The sequence below is a fragment of the Nannospalax galili genome, unplaced genomic scaffold (genome assembly GCF_000622305.1).
Source record: "Nannospalax galili isolate Female #2095 unplaced genomic scaffold, S.galili_v1.0 scaffold799, whole genome shotgun sequence".
NCBI classification, from domain to species: Eukaryota; Metazoa; Chordata; class Mammalia; order Rodentia; family Spalacidae; genus Nannospalax; species Nannospalax galili.
Window position 1 is genome coordinate 122,021 of NW_008343085.1, and position 12,928 is coordinate 134,948.

At 46.0% G+C, this 12,928-nt stretch overlaps 1 protein-coding gene across 2 annotated transcripts in view; it reads right to left on the bottom strand.

Annotated features, from left to right (window-relative positions):
* The window catches only part of Pskh1 (protein serine kinase H1), a 28,438-nt gene that overhangs the window by 12,346 nt on the left and 3,164 nt on the right, over window positions 1–12,928 (bottom strand). Inside the window, exons 2-3 of one of the 2 annotated variants that reach the window (XM_029566407.1) lie at window positions 6,629–7,655; window positions 1,271–1,365 (exon numbers count right to left, since the gene is read on the bottom strand). In XM_029566407.1, coding sequence (XP_029422267.1) covers window positions 1,271–1,365; window positions 6,629–7,585 — 1,052 coding nt within the window. In that variant the 5' untranslated portion in view covers window positions 7,586–7,655. The remainder of the gene's footprint in view (window positions 1–1,270; window positions 1,366–6,628; window positions 7,656–12,928) is intronic. The other variant, XM_008839056.3, reaches the window with a different exon arrangement.

Sequence of the window (12,928 nt, forward strand, 5' to 3'; positions counted from 1 at the left end):
CACATAAAATTAAAAAATAATATTTTTTAAAAAAGAAATTGGGGGGGCCTGGAGAGATGGCTCAGCAGTTAAGAACACTGGTTGTTCTTACAGAAGACCCAGGTTTGAATCCCAGCACCTACATGGCAGCTAACAACTGTTCATAACTCCAGTCCCAGGGGATCTGACAGCCTCTTCTGACCTACACGGGCATTGCACGACACGGGTGCACTTACCTACATTCAGGCAATACACATAAAATAAAAAAAAATAAAATTAAGAAAAAAAAAAAAAGAAATGGGGAAACTTAACAAGCATGGTGATTCATGCCTGAAATCTAACAGTTCAGAGACTGAGGCAGAAATATTGCTCCGATTTTGAACCTAGCCTGAGCTACATTGCAAGGAGAAGTAGGGGAGGCCAGACATAGTGGCACACACTTCTAATCCCAGCACTGAGGGAGGTCTGTAATGACTTCAATGAGTTCAAAGCCAGGTTAGGCTACATACTGAGAGAGAGAGAGTTAAAAAAAAGAAATGAGGAAGAGTGAGGTGAAAAGAGAAGAGCTGAGATAGGGAAGTAAAGTCAATGCTCGCCTTGGGCGTTCATCTTTCTATAGGTCATGGGCACTAAATGGTGCTAGCCCAATTCATAGCTCCTCAAGTACTCCTGGCCCCAAATGGATGGATGCTGCAGCCCAGAGACATGTCCCTAGAAGGCCACCTCCCACCATCCCATCCCCCAGGCAGAAGCATGGGGAGTTTCTTCTCCCATCAGTACTGTCACCTGCTCAGCAGCACTTACTCTCCTAAATAAGATCTATGAGAAGCTCTACCCAAGCCTACCTGTTCCTGGAGCAGTCACCCAGGTTCACCCACAACTCAGAATGCCCAAGCGGAGGAGGATGGCAATTCAGGCTGCTGAATACAACAGACAGCAGAGCTACTGATGGCACCATCTCTCTGCCATCAATCCTTCAAGAGCCTCTTCATAGATCCTGTCTCTAGGAATAAAACTCTTGACAAAAGCAATGACATCAGGCCAAAGATGTCACATTTCTTGTCAAGTGAAACACAGCAGCTCTGAGTGAGAGGACCCCAACAGTCATTCAGTATGAGTCTACCGATGACTCACTTCCATGTCATGCCTTTAAAAACAGCTCTTCCAGCTTCCAGAGGCCTCTGTGACCGGAAGCTCACCTCTGAAAGTGGCTGAGTCTTCAAACTGCTTTCACCTTCACATAGGCCTTCCTCACCCACAGCAACATGTTTCCCTTTACTTCCAAACTGACCTCTCTATTCCAGTACCTCCAGACACCGTAAAATTCAGGTTTCTCTTCTCAAAGTTACCTCCATCTACATTTCCTCTTCTCTCAGTGTATGTACCCTGTAAGTGGAAAGCACATGCGTTTCTGGCATCTATGAACCCTTCTCCTGTTGCACCCACAGACAGCTCTGGACAGCAGCCTCCTAAAGCAATACTACCAGCAAGGTCTCTGCTACATCCTGCCAGCAGTTGCCTTTGGGACCTTTCTCAGGGTATCATCAGTGACCACCAGCACTTCCCTCATGAGAAGCCAGGAGAAAGTTCCCTCCAGTTAACACTTATAAATGCTCCAGTTTGGGCATGGTGGGCACACCTTTAATCCCAACACTTGGGAGGCAGAGGCAGGCAGATCTCTGTGAGTTCAAGGCCAGCCAGGTCTACGTAGTGAGCTCCGGGTCAGCTGGGGCTACAGGGAGACCCTGTCTTAAAAAGACTAAATAAAGCCGGGCGTGGTGGCTCATGCCTTCATTCCCAGCACTTGGGAGGCAGAGGCAGGCAGATCTCTGTGAGTTCAAGGCCAGCCTGGTCTACACAGTGAGTTCTAGGTCAGCTGGGGCTACAAGGAGACCCTGTCTCAAAACAAAAAACAAACAAAAAAGACTAAATAAATAAATGCTCCAGTTCAAATGAGCAAATATGCAGACAGATACCTATGGTGCGTAAGCCTAGGCTATGGCAAACACATGCACTAAGACACATACTGTCTTCTAGGACTTCATAGGTCAGGAAGGAGACGCGTACACAGTCCACAGTCTACAGAAGCACTGAAACAGACATCAGCAACATGCTGAGACATGAGCTTCAGGGAAAACAGACATAGCCCCTGAAGCCAAGAAGACATACATTCCAATCCTAGGCCTGTTACCCTCTGGTTGTGAGACCACTGGCAAGTTACTTAACCTCACTAGCCTTAGTTTCCACATGTAAAATGGATGGGATTGTTGTGGAGATCGGAGATGTTAGGTGTAGCACATCCAGCTCAATACATGGTATTCAGTAAGCTCCACACAACAGTGGTCAACATTACTTCTTTTTTCCTTTTTTTTTGTCTTTTTGAGACAGGGTCTCCCTGTAGTCCCAGCTGGCCTGGAACTTGCTATATAGACCAGGCTGGCCTCAAACTCACAAAGATCTGCCTGCCTCTGCCTCCCAAGTGCTGGGGTTAAAGACATGCACCACCACACCCGGCAATATTACTTCTAAAGGAAGCAGTTTTTGAATTGGACATTTCAGAGCTGATAAATTTCTAAGGCCAACACCAGGGATAAATCAAACAGTCTGAGCAAAAGTTTACTGTGGAGAATGACTACAGATGTGCTTGTGGGTAGGCAGTGACCAACAGGACAAAAAAACCAGACTGGCTGCTGGGCGTGGTGGCGCACGCCTTTAATCCCAGCACTTAGAAGGCAGAGGCAGGCGGATCTTTGTGAGTTCCAGGCCAGCCTGGTCTACATAGTGAGTTCCAGGACAGCTGGGGCTACAGGGGACTTTGGGCTGGAGTATCTCAAAAAGACAAAAACAAAACAAAACAAACAAACAAAGAAACCAGACTGGCCTTCAGCTCAGAGAGCCTGAACTAGTGAGGAAGTCACCTCCCCTGGGCAACACCCAGACAAATGCTTCCAACCCAGAGCTTTCCACAGAGAGTAGTTAGATCTGTTCTTAAGGTTAGCCATGCTTCTGGAACCAGGAAAATATGGTCAAGGCATGCCAAGGTTTTGACTCTGGAGCTAGAAACTGATGTATTCAACTCAAGTGGAGTACCGGTAGTAAGGCAGAGACTGGGCAGCGCCCAGCTCCCACTGAAGAGCCCAGACTCATGCTCCGTGACTCCAGCAGAGCACAGAATCTCTGGCTGTAGTCTTGAGGCCACAGCAGAAGCAGGAGGTCTGAGTCCATTCCCTACTCCACTCATTTGTCATTCTCCCACATTGGATAATCAATATCCAGTTAGCAAGACTGTGCAAGCCCCAATCAGATAAACAGCCTGATCAATAATTGCCAAAAACAGAAATTCTTAAGTGAACCTACAGATTTTTTCTTTTTGGTCTTTTTGAGACAGGGTCTCCCTGCAGCCCCAACTGGCCTGGAACTCACTATGTAGACCAGGCTGGCCTTGAACTCACAGAGATCTGCCTGCCTCTGCCTCCCAAGTGCTGGCCTGGGACTACAGGCATGCACCACCACGCCCAGCTGAACCTACAGATTTTTCAAACCTCTCCACTTGGGAAACTCCCTCTCCCCAACTTCCTTCCCTCCCTACTTCCCTCTCTCCTCTAGCTCCATACCCTTCTGGCTGCTGGATGGATCCTCAGTAGCCTGGTACCATGCAAAGCTCTAGAGGCCAGAGACCCTAGAATACAACTAACCTTTCAACTTTTAGACATTCATGGATCTATTTAAAATATCAGCTTTAAGCTGGGTATGGCCTTTAATCCCAGCATTTGAGACACAGAGGCATGTGTATCTCTGTGAGTTTGAGGCCAGCCGGGGCTAAAAAGCAAATTCCTGGCCAGCCAGGGCTACACAGTGGGACCCTGTCTAAAAAAAGGAAAAATGTCAGTTTTAGCCACAACCTCATGTGATCCTTGAGTTTCCTATACAAACCACTGGACTTTCTGAGTGTCTCTACAGGATCCATTGGCTGACCTGTGGTATCTTGTTTAGTATTAGAATGAGCCCATATACTGTTCAGCAAAGTAGATATGTATGAGCCAAATTTTCTGAATCATGTACCCATCTACTTAAAATCTGCAAATGATGGGCTGGAGAGATGCCTCAGGGGTTAAGAGCACTGGCTGCTCTTGCAGAGGACCTAGGTTCGATTCCCAGCACCCACATGGCAGCTAACAACCATCTATAACTCCAGTTCCAGGAGATCTGATTCCCTCCTCTGACTTCCATGGGCAGTGCATGACATGGGTGCACTTACATGCATGCAGGCAATACATTCATACACATAAAATAAAAATATTTTTTAAATTTTTTTAAAAAATCTGCAAAAAAAAAAAAAAATGGGGGCTGGAGAGTTGGCTCAGCGGTTAAGAACAGACCGTTCTTGCAGAAGACCCGGGTTCGAATCCCAGCACCCACATGTCAGCTAACAACTGTCCGTACAACTCCAGTTCCAGGGGATCCGACAGCCTCTTCTGTCCTCCGCGGGCACTGAAAGACACGGATGCACTTACATACATGCAGGCAATACATACATACACATAAAATAAAAATAATAAAATTTTTTTTAACCCATTGCCACCTTTGAAATGCATGACCTAGGAATTTCCCTAAAGAAGGCCAGCCCCTGCTCCTGAGAAAAGGACATCCTTGACTAACCCCACAACTTCATCTGAAAGCTGACAGGGAGGTCAATACAGCAAAGGACCTAAAGCCCTGAAGCAAAGTGGCATGAGGCTGGTAGGTGACTCTTAACAAGAAACACTGTTCTGAGCAAATCGTGGGGATGAAAGATGGCCTGGCCCACATCCCTGGGAGGAAAGCTAGGTCAAAGAGAGCTGCTCCCAGGGCTCCTCCCCTTCTGTGTAGGTTGCAAAAAAGACAGAGATGGTAGCTAAATGTGGTGATACATGCCTGTAATCCTAGAATTTGGGAGGCAGAGGCAGGAGGATTAGGAATTCAAGGGCATCCTTGGCAACTAGAGTTTGAGGCCAGCCTGTGCTACATGAGAGCCTATCTCAAAAAAACAAGGTACAAGGGTGAAATGCTTCTACAGGAAAAGGTACTTGCTATGGAAGCCTGATGACCTGAGTTCAATTCCTGGAACTCATATAAAGATGGAAGAGAACTACTCCACAAAGTTGTCCTCTGATCTTCTGACACACATACACACTAATAAAATTTTAAAAATACTAAAACAAGCCGGGCGTGGTGTTGCATGCCTTTAATCCCAGCACTCGGGAGACAGGCAGATCTCTATGACTTTAGGGCCAGCCTGGTCTACATAGCAAGTTCCAGGTCAGCTGAGGCTAAAAGGAAGACCCTGTCTCAAAAAGGCCAAAAATAAAATAAAATACTAAAGCAACAAAAAAGCAAAAATCAAACAAACAAACAAAAAAACCCAACAACAATAAAAGGCAAAGACAGCAACAGTACCTTGGTAGGCCCAGTACTGAGGGGAGTACTGCGTACAGACTCTGGGGGAGAGATCCTTACTGCCTTGGCTGAGTCCTGCAGTCTGCAGAACTCAGCTCATGTTCCTCACAAAGCCACTGTCCAGTCTTCCCAAGCACACCATTACACTCCAGCTTGCAACTTACTCTTTCCTGCAGTCAGCCTTTCTCCTACTCAGTCAGCATCCTTCCAAAGATGAAACTAGCAATGACTCTTTTTGCACCTTCCTTTAGCAACCAGCAGTGCTAAAATCTGACACATCTTTTGCAGATAGCAGAACTGTCTATGGATTTAGAGACACAAACTGGTGGCTTGCTGTTCAAATCTGGCACACAGGACAGCATTTGTTGGCATATAACTTATCATTTAAATACGTGAATTAAAATTGGAGATGGTGGTACATGCCTATAATCCCAGCACTTAGGAGGTAGACAGAAGGATCAGGAGTTCAAGACCAGCCTTGGCTATATACCAAGTCTGAGGCTAGTCTGGGCTATATGATAAACTGTCTATGTGGTATGGGTGTATGGATGCATGTGTGTTCATGTGTGGGTGGGGTAGGTGGGTGCACATGCATATGTGTGTGGAGGCCAGAGGGTATTTTCCTCCATCACTCTCCACTTTCTTATATTTCAGACAGGATCGCTCCCTGAACCTGGATTTCATCTATTCAGCTGTACTAACTGGCCAACAAACCTCAGAGATCCTCCCATCACTGCTTTCTCAGTGCTGGGATTACAAACACATGCCACCATACCCAGGGTCTCTCTGTAGCCCCAGTTGGCCTGGAACTCACAATGTAGATCAGGTTGGCCTTGAACTCAGAGAGCCACCTGCCTCTGCCTAGTGCTGGGACTAAAGGCATATGCCATCATGCCCAGCTCCCAGTCCATTTCTTAATGTCCTTGTTTATTAGCTTTCTTTCTTTGCTGCCTCACTTTCTTTATTCCTTTACTTATGGCTATTGGAATCACCTCCCACATAAGTTATCTGCTCTGAGGCCTCATCTCAGGGCTCACTTTTAGAGGAACCCAAACTAAGATATTCTGCTTAATCCCTGTCATTTTGACGTTGCCTGCCTGGCCCTCAAAAGCATAGTACTCAGAGTAGGTTCTTCTGACCAAGAACTGCAGGTTATACCTTCCCACCCAGGAGCATCCCCAACATCTCCGGAAAAGGGAGAACAGAGACTCACCTCCCCCAAGTAACTATATTTGCCCCTGAGGATCTGCCGGTACAGCCGAGTACGGTTGTCATCTTCAAAGGGCATGGTGCCACTCAGTAGGATGTAGGCGATGACACCCAGCGCCCACATATCCACAGAATTGGTATAGGGCTTGCGAACCAGGACCTCAGGAGCAATGTACTCCGGTGTGCCACAGGTGGTCTTCATCAGGCAGTCATCACCTTTCTTGCGGGCACTAGCCAGGCCAAAATCAGTGATGATGATCTTGGAGTCAGTGCCTGGGTGGTAGTAGAGGAGATTCTCAGGCTTGAGGTCTCGATGTGTGATGCCCAGGGCATGTAGATACCGAACACCATCCAGTACCATCTGCAGCACCCTTGTGGCATCCCGCTCAGTAAAAGAACCCTTGGCTATGATACGGTCAAAGAGCTCACCACCAGTGGCAAGCTCCATCACCATGTACACACGCTCCTGTGTCTCAAACACTTCCACCAGCTGGATAATGTTGGCATGCCGTACCCTGCGCAGTACACGGAGCTCAGACTCACACACCTCCCGCCCCTCTCTGTACTTGGTCTCAATCATCTTGATGGCATATGGCTGTCGGGTTGCCCGGTGCTCCACACGTACTACTCGGCTAAAGCTGCCTCGGCCAATCAGGGCCTTGATGTCATACTTAGCAGTCACTCGTGGATCAAACTTGGCCCTGTACTTTGCCACTCTGGCCCTGCGTGGTGGTTCTGAGGGGAGCTCTGTGTGGCCAGTAGTGGGGACACCAGGACAAGAAGGTGCATGTTGACTGGTAGCTGGGAACCCAGCTTTGAGGGGGCCAATACTGTCTACCTCTGTAATGAAATGTTTGTATACATCATTCTTAGTGCCACTGAAGGGTTCCACCTTCTTGACCAGATCCAGCTGGACATCTTTGGGTGGCTCAGGAAGGACCTTGCTTGTCCCACAGCCCATCACGGACTTGGGGGCATCCTCCCCAGCAAGGCTGGCAGGACCTGCTCTGTAGGCAGTGCCCCGTCTACACCTATATAAACAGAAGAGAGGGCAAGTTAGTATGGCCAGGGACACCTCTGAAGAGACAACAGCCAAACTCCCTGTCCCTTTCTCTTTGATACGCTAGTCTAATACTGAAGTTAGACATGCCATTACACAACTGTATTTCCAGCACTCTGAAGGCAGAGGCAGGAGGATCATGCAAGTTTGAGGCTAGCCTGGTACCTACACTGCAAAAAACAAAAAACCAAACCAAAACAAAAAAGAAAACCAGCTCGGACTAAAGGCTCAATGGAGGTTGTAGATGAAAAAAAAAAGCAGGTCTGACCTCCATGGTCTTAACTTACATTTCCATGGATCTGTTTCATGCTGTTTGTTCTTCAAGCCTGACAGAAGGCAGGAACAAGCACTATGCTCAGCTTTCAGGGACCTCATCTTTTTCTCCCCTTTGCCTGAGCCCTTCTCCTAGTTAAGTCTATTTTTCTTTTTTCAGTCTTTTTGAGACAGGGTCTCCCTGTAACCCCAGCTGGCCTGAACTATGTAGACCAGGCTGGCCTCAAACTCAGAGATCTTGGGAATGGGCAGTATGGTGGTATAAAACTGGGCATGAAGGTTGGGAAGGTCAGCAGGAACCAGGTCATAATGAGGACCAGGCCTTCCTGTGAGGTGATGGAGAGCTACCACAGGGTTCATGAAGAGTTGTTTAGAAAGGGGTGTAAGGCTGGACTAATGAACAGTCAGAGTAGACTAAACAAGGGTCAAAGTGGACTAAATAGGCTAATGAGACCAGAGCATGGTGTCCCAGACAATGGGATAGAATCAAAGATATAAGTAGCAAATGCTACAAGGACTAGAAATTAGAAATAAGGGTTGGAGGGAAGAGTGAAGGCAGCACTCCAATTCCTGACTCAGCTCCTGGGTGAAAGATCAAGACTGCAGCAGGAGAGTGAGTTTGGGAAAGTGTGACAAGTTCACTTTTAGATATGCTGCAATGTACATGGAATGTCCATGTGATATCTGATCCAACTGATTGACAGCAGGAGTACCAGACAGGTTTTACTGTGGCACTCTGGGAGGTCACAGAGAGCTCACAGAGGCCTTCAGATTAGGGTGAGTCAAGGCTTCAATTCAAGGTGGGGAGTCTAGTCTTGACCAATGAGCAGGTTTACCACTAAAACATATCCAAGACATTAGTTTTTTATTATTATTTTTACTTTTATTTGGTGTGTGTATATGAATGTTATACATCCATGTAGTGCAGTGCCTGCAGAGGACTGAAGGCATCAGACTCCCGAGAACTGGAGTTTCAAACTGCTGAGTCACCTTGTCAGTAGGTTTTTTTTGTTTGTTTGTTTGTTTGTTTGTTTTTTTAAGACAGGGTTGCCTGGAACTTGCTATGTAGACCAGGCTAGCTTCAAACTCACAGAGATCTGCTTGCTTCTGACTTGAAAGTGCTGAGATTAAAGGTATGCACTAGCACATCTAGATGAGAGACTAGGGATGGGCTACAGCTTAGAGGTAGAGCACTTGCCTAGCATGCTAGACAATGGGTTTGCCATCTCCAGGAATGTAAAAAACAAAAGGATGGGGAGATGGTTCAGTTGGTAAAGTGTTTGTTCTGCAATCATGAGAACCTGAGTTCAATCCCCAGAACCCAAAATCAAAAAAAAAAAAAAAAAAATAAAAAAAAAAAAAAAAAAAAAACTACAGGACTTTAAGACATAGATTAACCCCAACTCATTAATAGTGGGGTATGTCAATACCCCCTATCTCCATTAGATAGATCAACTGGACAAAGATTAAACAGAGACACATCTGAATTAAATTTCATCATATATCAAATGGGCTGAGCAGATATCTTCAGAATATTCTACCCATAATCCCGGTGCTAGAGTGGTAGAGACAGGAAAATCCCTGGGTCTTGTTCACCAACTAGTTTAGTCAAAATATTGAGCTCCAGTTTCAGCAAGAAACCTTACCTCAAAAAGATAAGGTAAAAAAAAAAAAAAAATTCAAGCCTGATGACCTGAGTTCCATCCTTGGAACCCACATGGTCACATAGCTGGAAGGAAAGAACTGACTCTCACAAGTTGTCCTCTGACCTCCACAAATGTGTCCTTCTCCATAGACAAAATAATTTTTTTTTTTTTTTGGTCTTTTTGAGACAGGGTCTCCTTGTAGCCCCAGCTGGCCTGAACTCATTATGTAGACCAGGCTGGGCTTGAACTCACAGAGATCCACCTGCCTCTGCCTCCTGAGTGCTGGGATTAAAAGCGTGCGCCACTATGCCCAGCAATAATATATTTTTTTTAAAGGTAGAGTTGGGGCTGGAGAGATGGCTCAGTGGTTAAGAACACTGGCTGTTCTTGCAGAAGACCCGGGTTTGAATCCCAGCACCCATATGGCAGCTAACAACTGTCCATAACTCCAGTTCCAGGGGATCCGACAGCCTCTTCTGTTCCTCCTCGGGCATTGTAAGACATGGATGCTCTTACCTACATGCAGGTAATACGCAAAATACACATAAAATAATAAATAAAATATTTTTTAAAAAAGAGGGCAATTAGGACAACCCATATTGACTTCTCACCTCCACACACACATGCATATAGGTGCACTTGTACCTGCACATACACAAAACATAAAACCAAAACAAAGCAAATCCATTAGATAAAGAGGAAGAATTTGGTGAGCACGGACTAAGAGTTCAAATTTTAATCAGTAGGTTAATATGGTTCTCAGCAGAATAAAGTTAATCTTTCCTTACAAGAAAGTATCAATTCATTCATCAACACAGGCTACCAAAATGGCCAGGAGGATCCACATGGACTCACACTTAGTCCTTACAATTTAAATTTTTTATTAGATAGATGAGAGAGAGAGAGAGAGAGAGAGAGAGAGAGAGAGAGAGACAGAGACAGAGACAGAGACAGAGAGACAGACAGACAGGAGTTTTCTCCTTCCAACATGTGAGTCCCAGGAATGCAGGACACTAGCCTAGTCCTCACTATTTAGGATATCATGTTTAAACATTAGAAAGTAGATTCCTTCTTATAAAGGCCAAAGCTTAGAATTGTGGACCTTGAATTTTGCAGACTCATCTCTTACTTAAAGGAAACACAAGAAAAATATTGAAACCCAAGAAAGACAGCTCTTACCAGGTATGGGTTGTGCACACCTTTAATCCCAGCACTTGGGAGGCAGAGGGATCTCTGTGAGTTCAAGGCCAGCCTGGTCTACATAGTGAGTTCCAGGCCAGCAAGGAAAAAAAAGCTAGCTAGCTCTTGGGCCAGTATTCCTGAGGCTGAACACAGGCCTCGGGCTCCTCATCCCCATGACCACCCAGTAAGCAACATGTACCACCAATGAGAGGGAAGACAAACAGCCACTTGGAAGCCACATCTTGGTGATGAAGCATAACTTTAGATGCACAAATAGCTGTCTCTAGCCACACACACAGGGCTCTTCTTAAATGTGCATACCTAGTCTGGTCTTGATTAGAATAATTAAGCTTTATAAAGGAAAAGCCCTGACTCTACACTTTAAATAAAGCCTGAACAAGTCTAAAATCAGCAGTAAAGAGCATTTATTCCATTAGAAACATTTATTTCAATTAGAAACACTTCAAAGGTAGGATGCTAACAGTACTCTAACCATCCCAAATACAGATTGAAAGTGGCAGAGAAAAGGTGCTGGCTCTGAAAGCTAGGGGACATGAGTAACACCCTCCAGGTGGTCACAGCTGCTCCACACTCCAGTCACCTGCATTAACCTCTCTTCCCACATTGGCAAAATGAAAATACAGACAGAAGACAGTCATGGTGGGTTCTCAGGGAGAACCTTTTCCTCCCAGCTTTCTGTGTATGCACCCAGTAGAGTAGCCAGCGTGGGTACTGGAGTAAACAGTGGGTGAGAAAGTCTCCGCAGAGACCTTCCAGGAGGGTCATGCTACACCAGCTATGCCAGATCACCAACCTAACATGGAAAATAGCCAAAAGTCCACTCTACATCTTCAGCCTAATACAAAGCACTCCTCTGAGAAGTTTAAGCATGCTGGACAGTGACAGAGGGAGTAAACACTCAGCACTCCCTATGACAGGCCATGAGAGATAGGGAAACTTGTCCAAAGCCACTGAGACAGGGTAGCCAAGCATGGACCTATGTCTTCTAGTTCTCCATCCACAGAAATACTTCAGAAGTATCTAGGGCCCAACAGAACTTGGCCTCCCTAGGTCAAGGCCTCAATTCTTTCCTCATATCACTGAGGTGGTAAATCAACATACCTCTGTGGGGTACCTCTTCTCGAGAGTCTGTCTTCAGAAACCTGAGTTCCAACTCTCAGCTGTCATGCTGCTCACAGTTTTTTTTTTTCCTTTCATTCTTTTTTTTTTTAGACAAGATCTTACTATGTACCTCTAGTTGGCCTGGAACTCACTATGTAGACCAGCTGGCCTCTAACTTGCAGTAATCCTCCTGCCTAAGCTCCGAGTGCTGGGATTCCAAGGGTATGTCACCAGCCTAGCTCCACAGCTCTACTCTAGTTCACCTTTCATCACAACCACTGGCAACCCCCTGCTGAAGGGAATCTCTTTTCAGCTTTCCAGAACTCCTTGGTACCTAGCAAAGTACTGCACACAGATGTATTATTCACTGTCAACAATGAATTAAACATGGTCTGCTCTTGGATTTTGCTGTGAGGCAACAACTGAAAATTCTGAGGTATTTTAAAGGGGCAGGAAGAGGCCAGCCTGGTAGTAAAACAAAGCTATACTCTAGACAACCACATAAACATCCTCAAGAGTAGTATGTTTGGGCTTTGAAGGTTATCTGAACTCCAAAGTCTGCGTACAAGCTTCCTGATCTAACCCCACTTGTGGGGAAGGCCAGAGTAAAGATGCTAGCCAGGGGCTAGGTTTGTGAATGTCTCCCAATGGTAGAAACAGGCACTTGGCCCTCTTCAATACCAGCCACCAAGATTTTTCCCAACAGGAGGCTCCATAACCTTTCCCCTACCAAGATCTCTGTATCAGCTCGGTGTGATGGCACAGGCCATTTGTCTTTTTTTTTGAGACAGGGTTTCAGGCAGCCCAGGCTGGCCTTGAACTTGCTACTGAGGCACCAATGACCTTGAACTCCTGACCCTCGTGCCTCCAGGACCCCAAGTGCTGAGATTGCAGGCCTGCATCACCACATTTAGTCTTTAGTGGTGCTGGGGATCAAAACAAGGCTTCATACATGATAGGCCAACCACTCTACCATTGGAGCTATCTCCAACCCTTCTCCTTTTTATAGATGTTTTTCCTT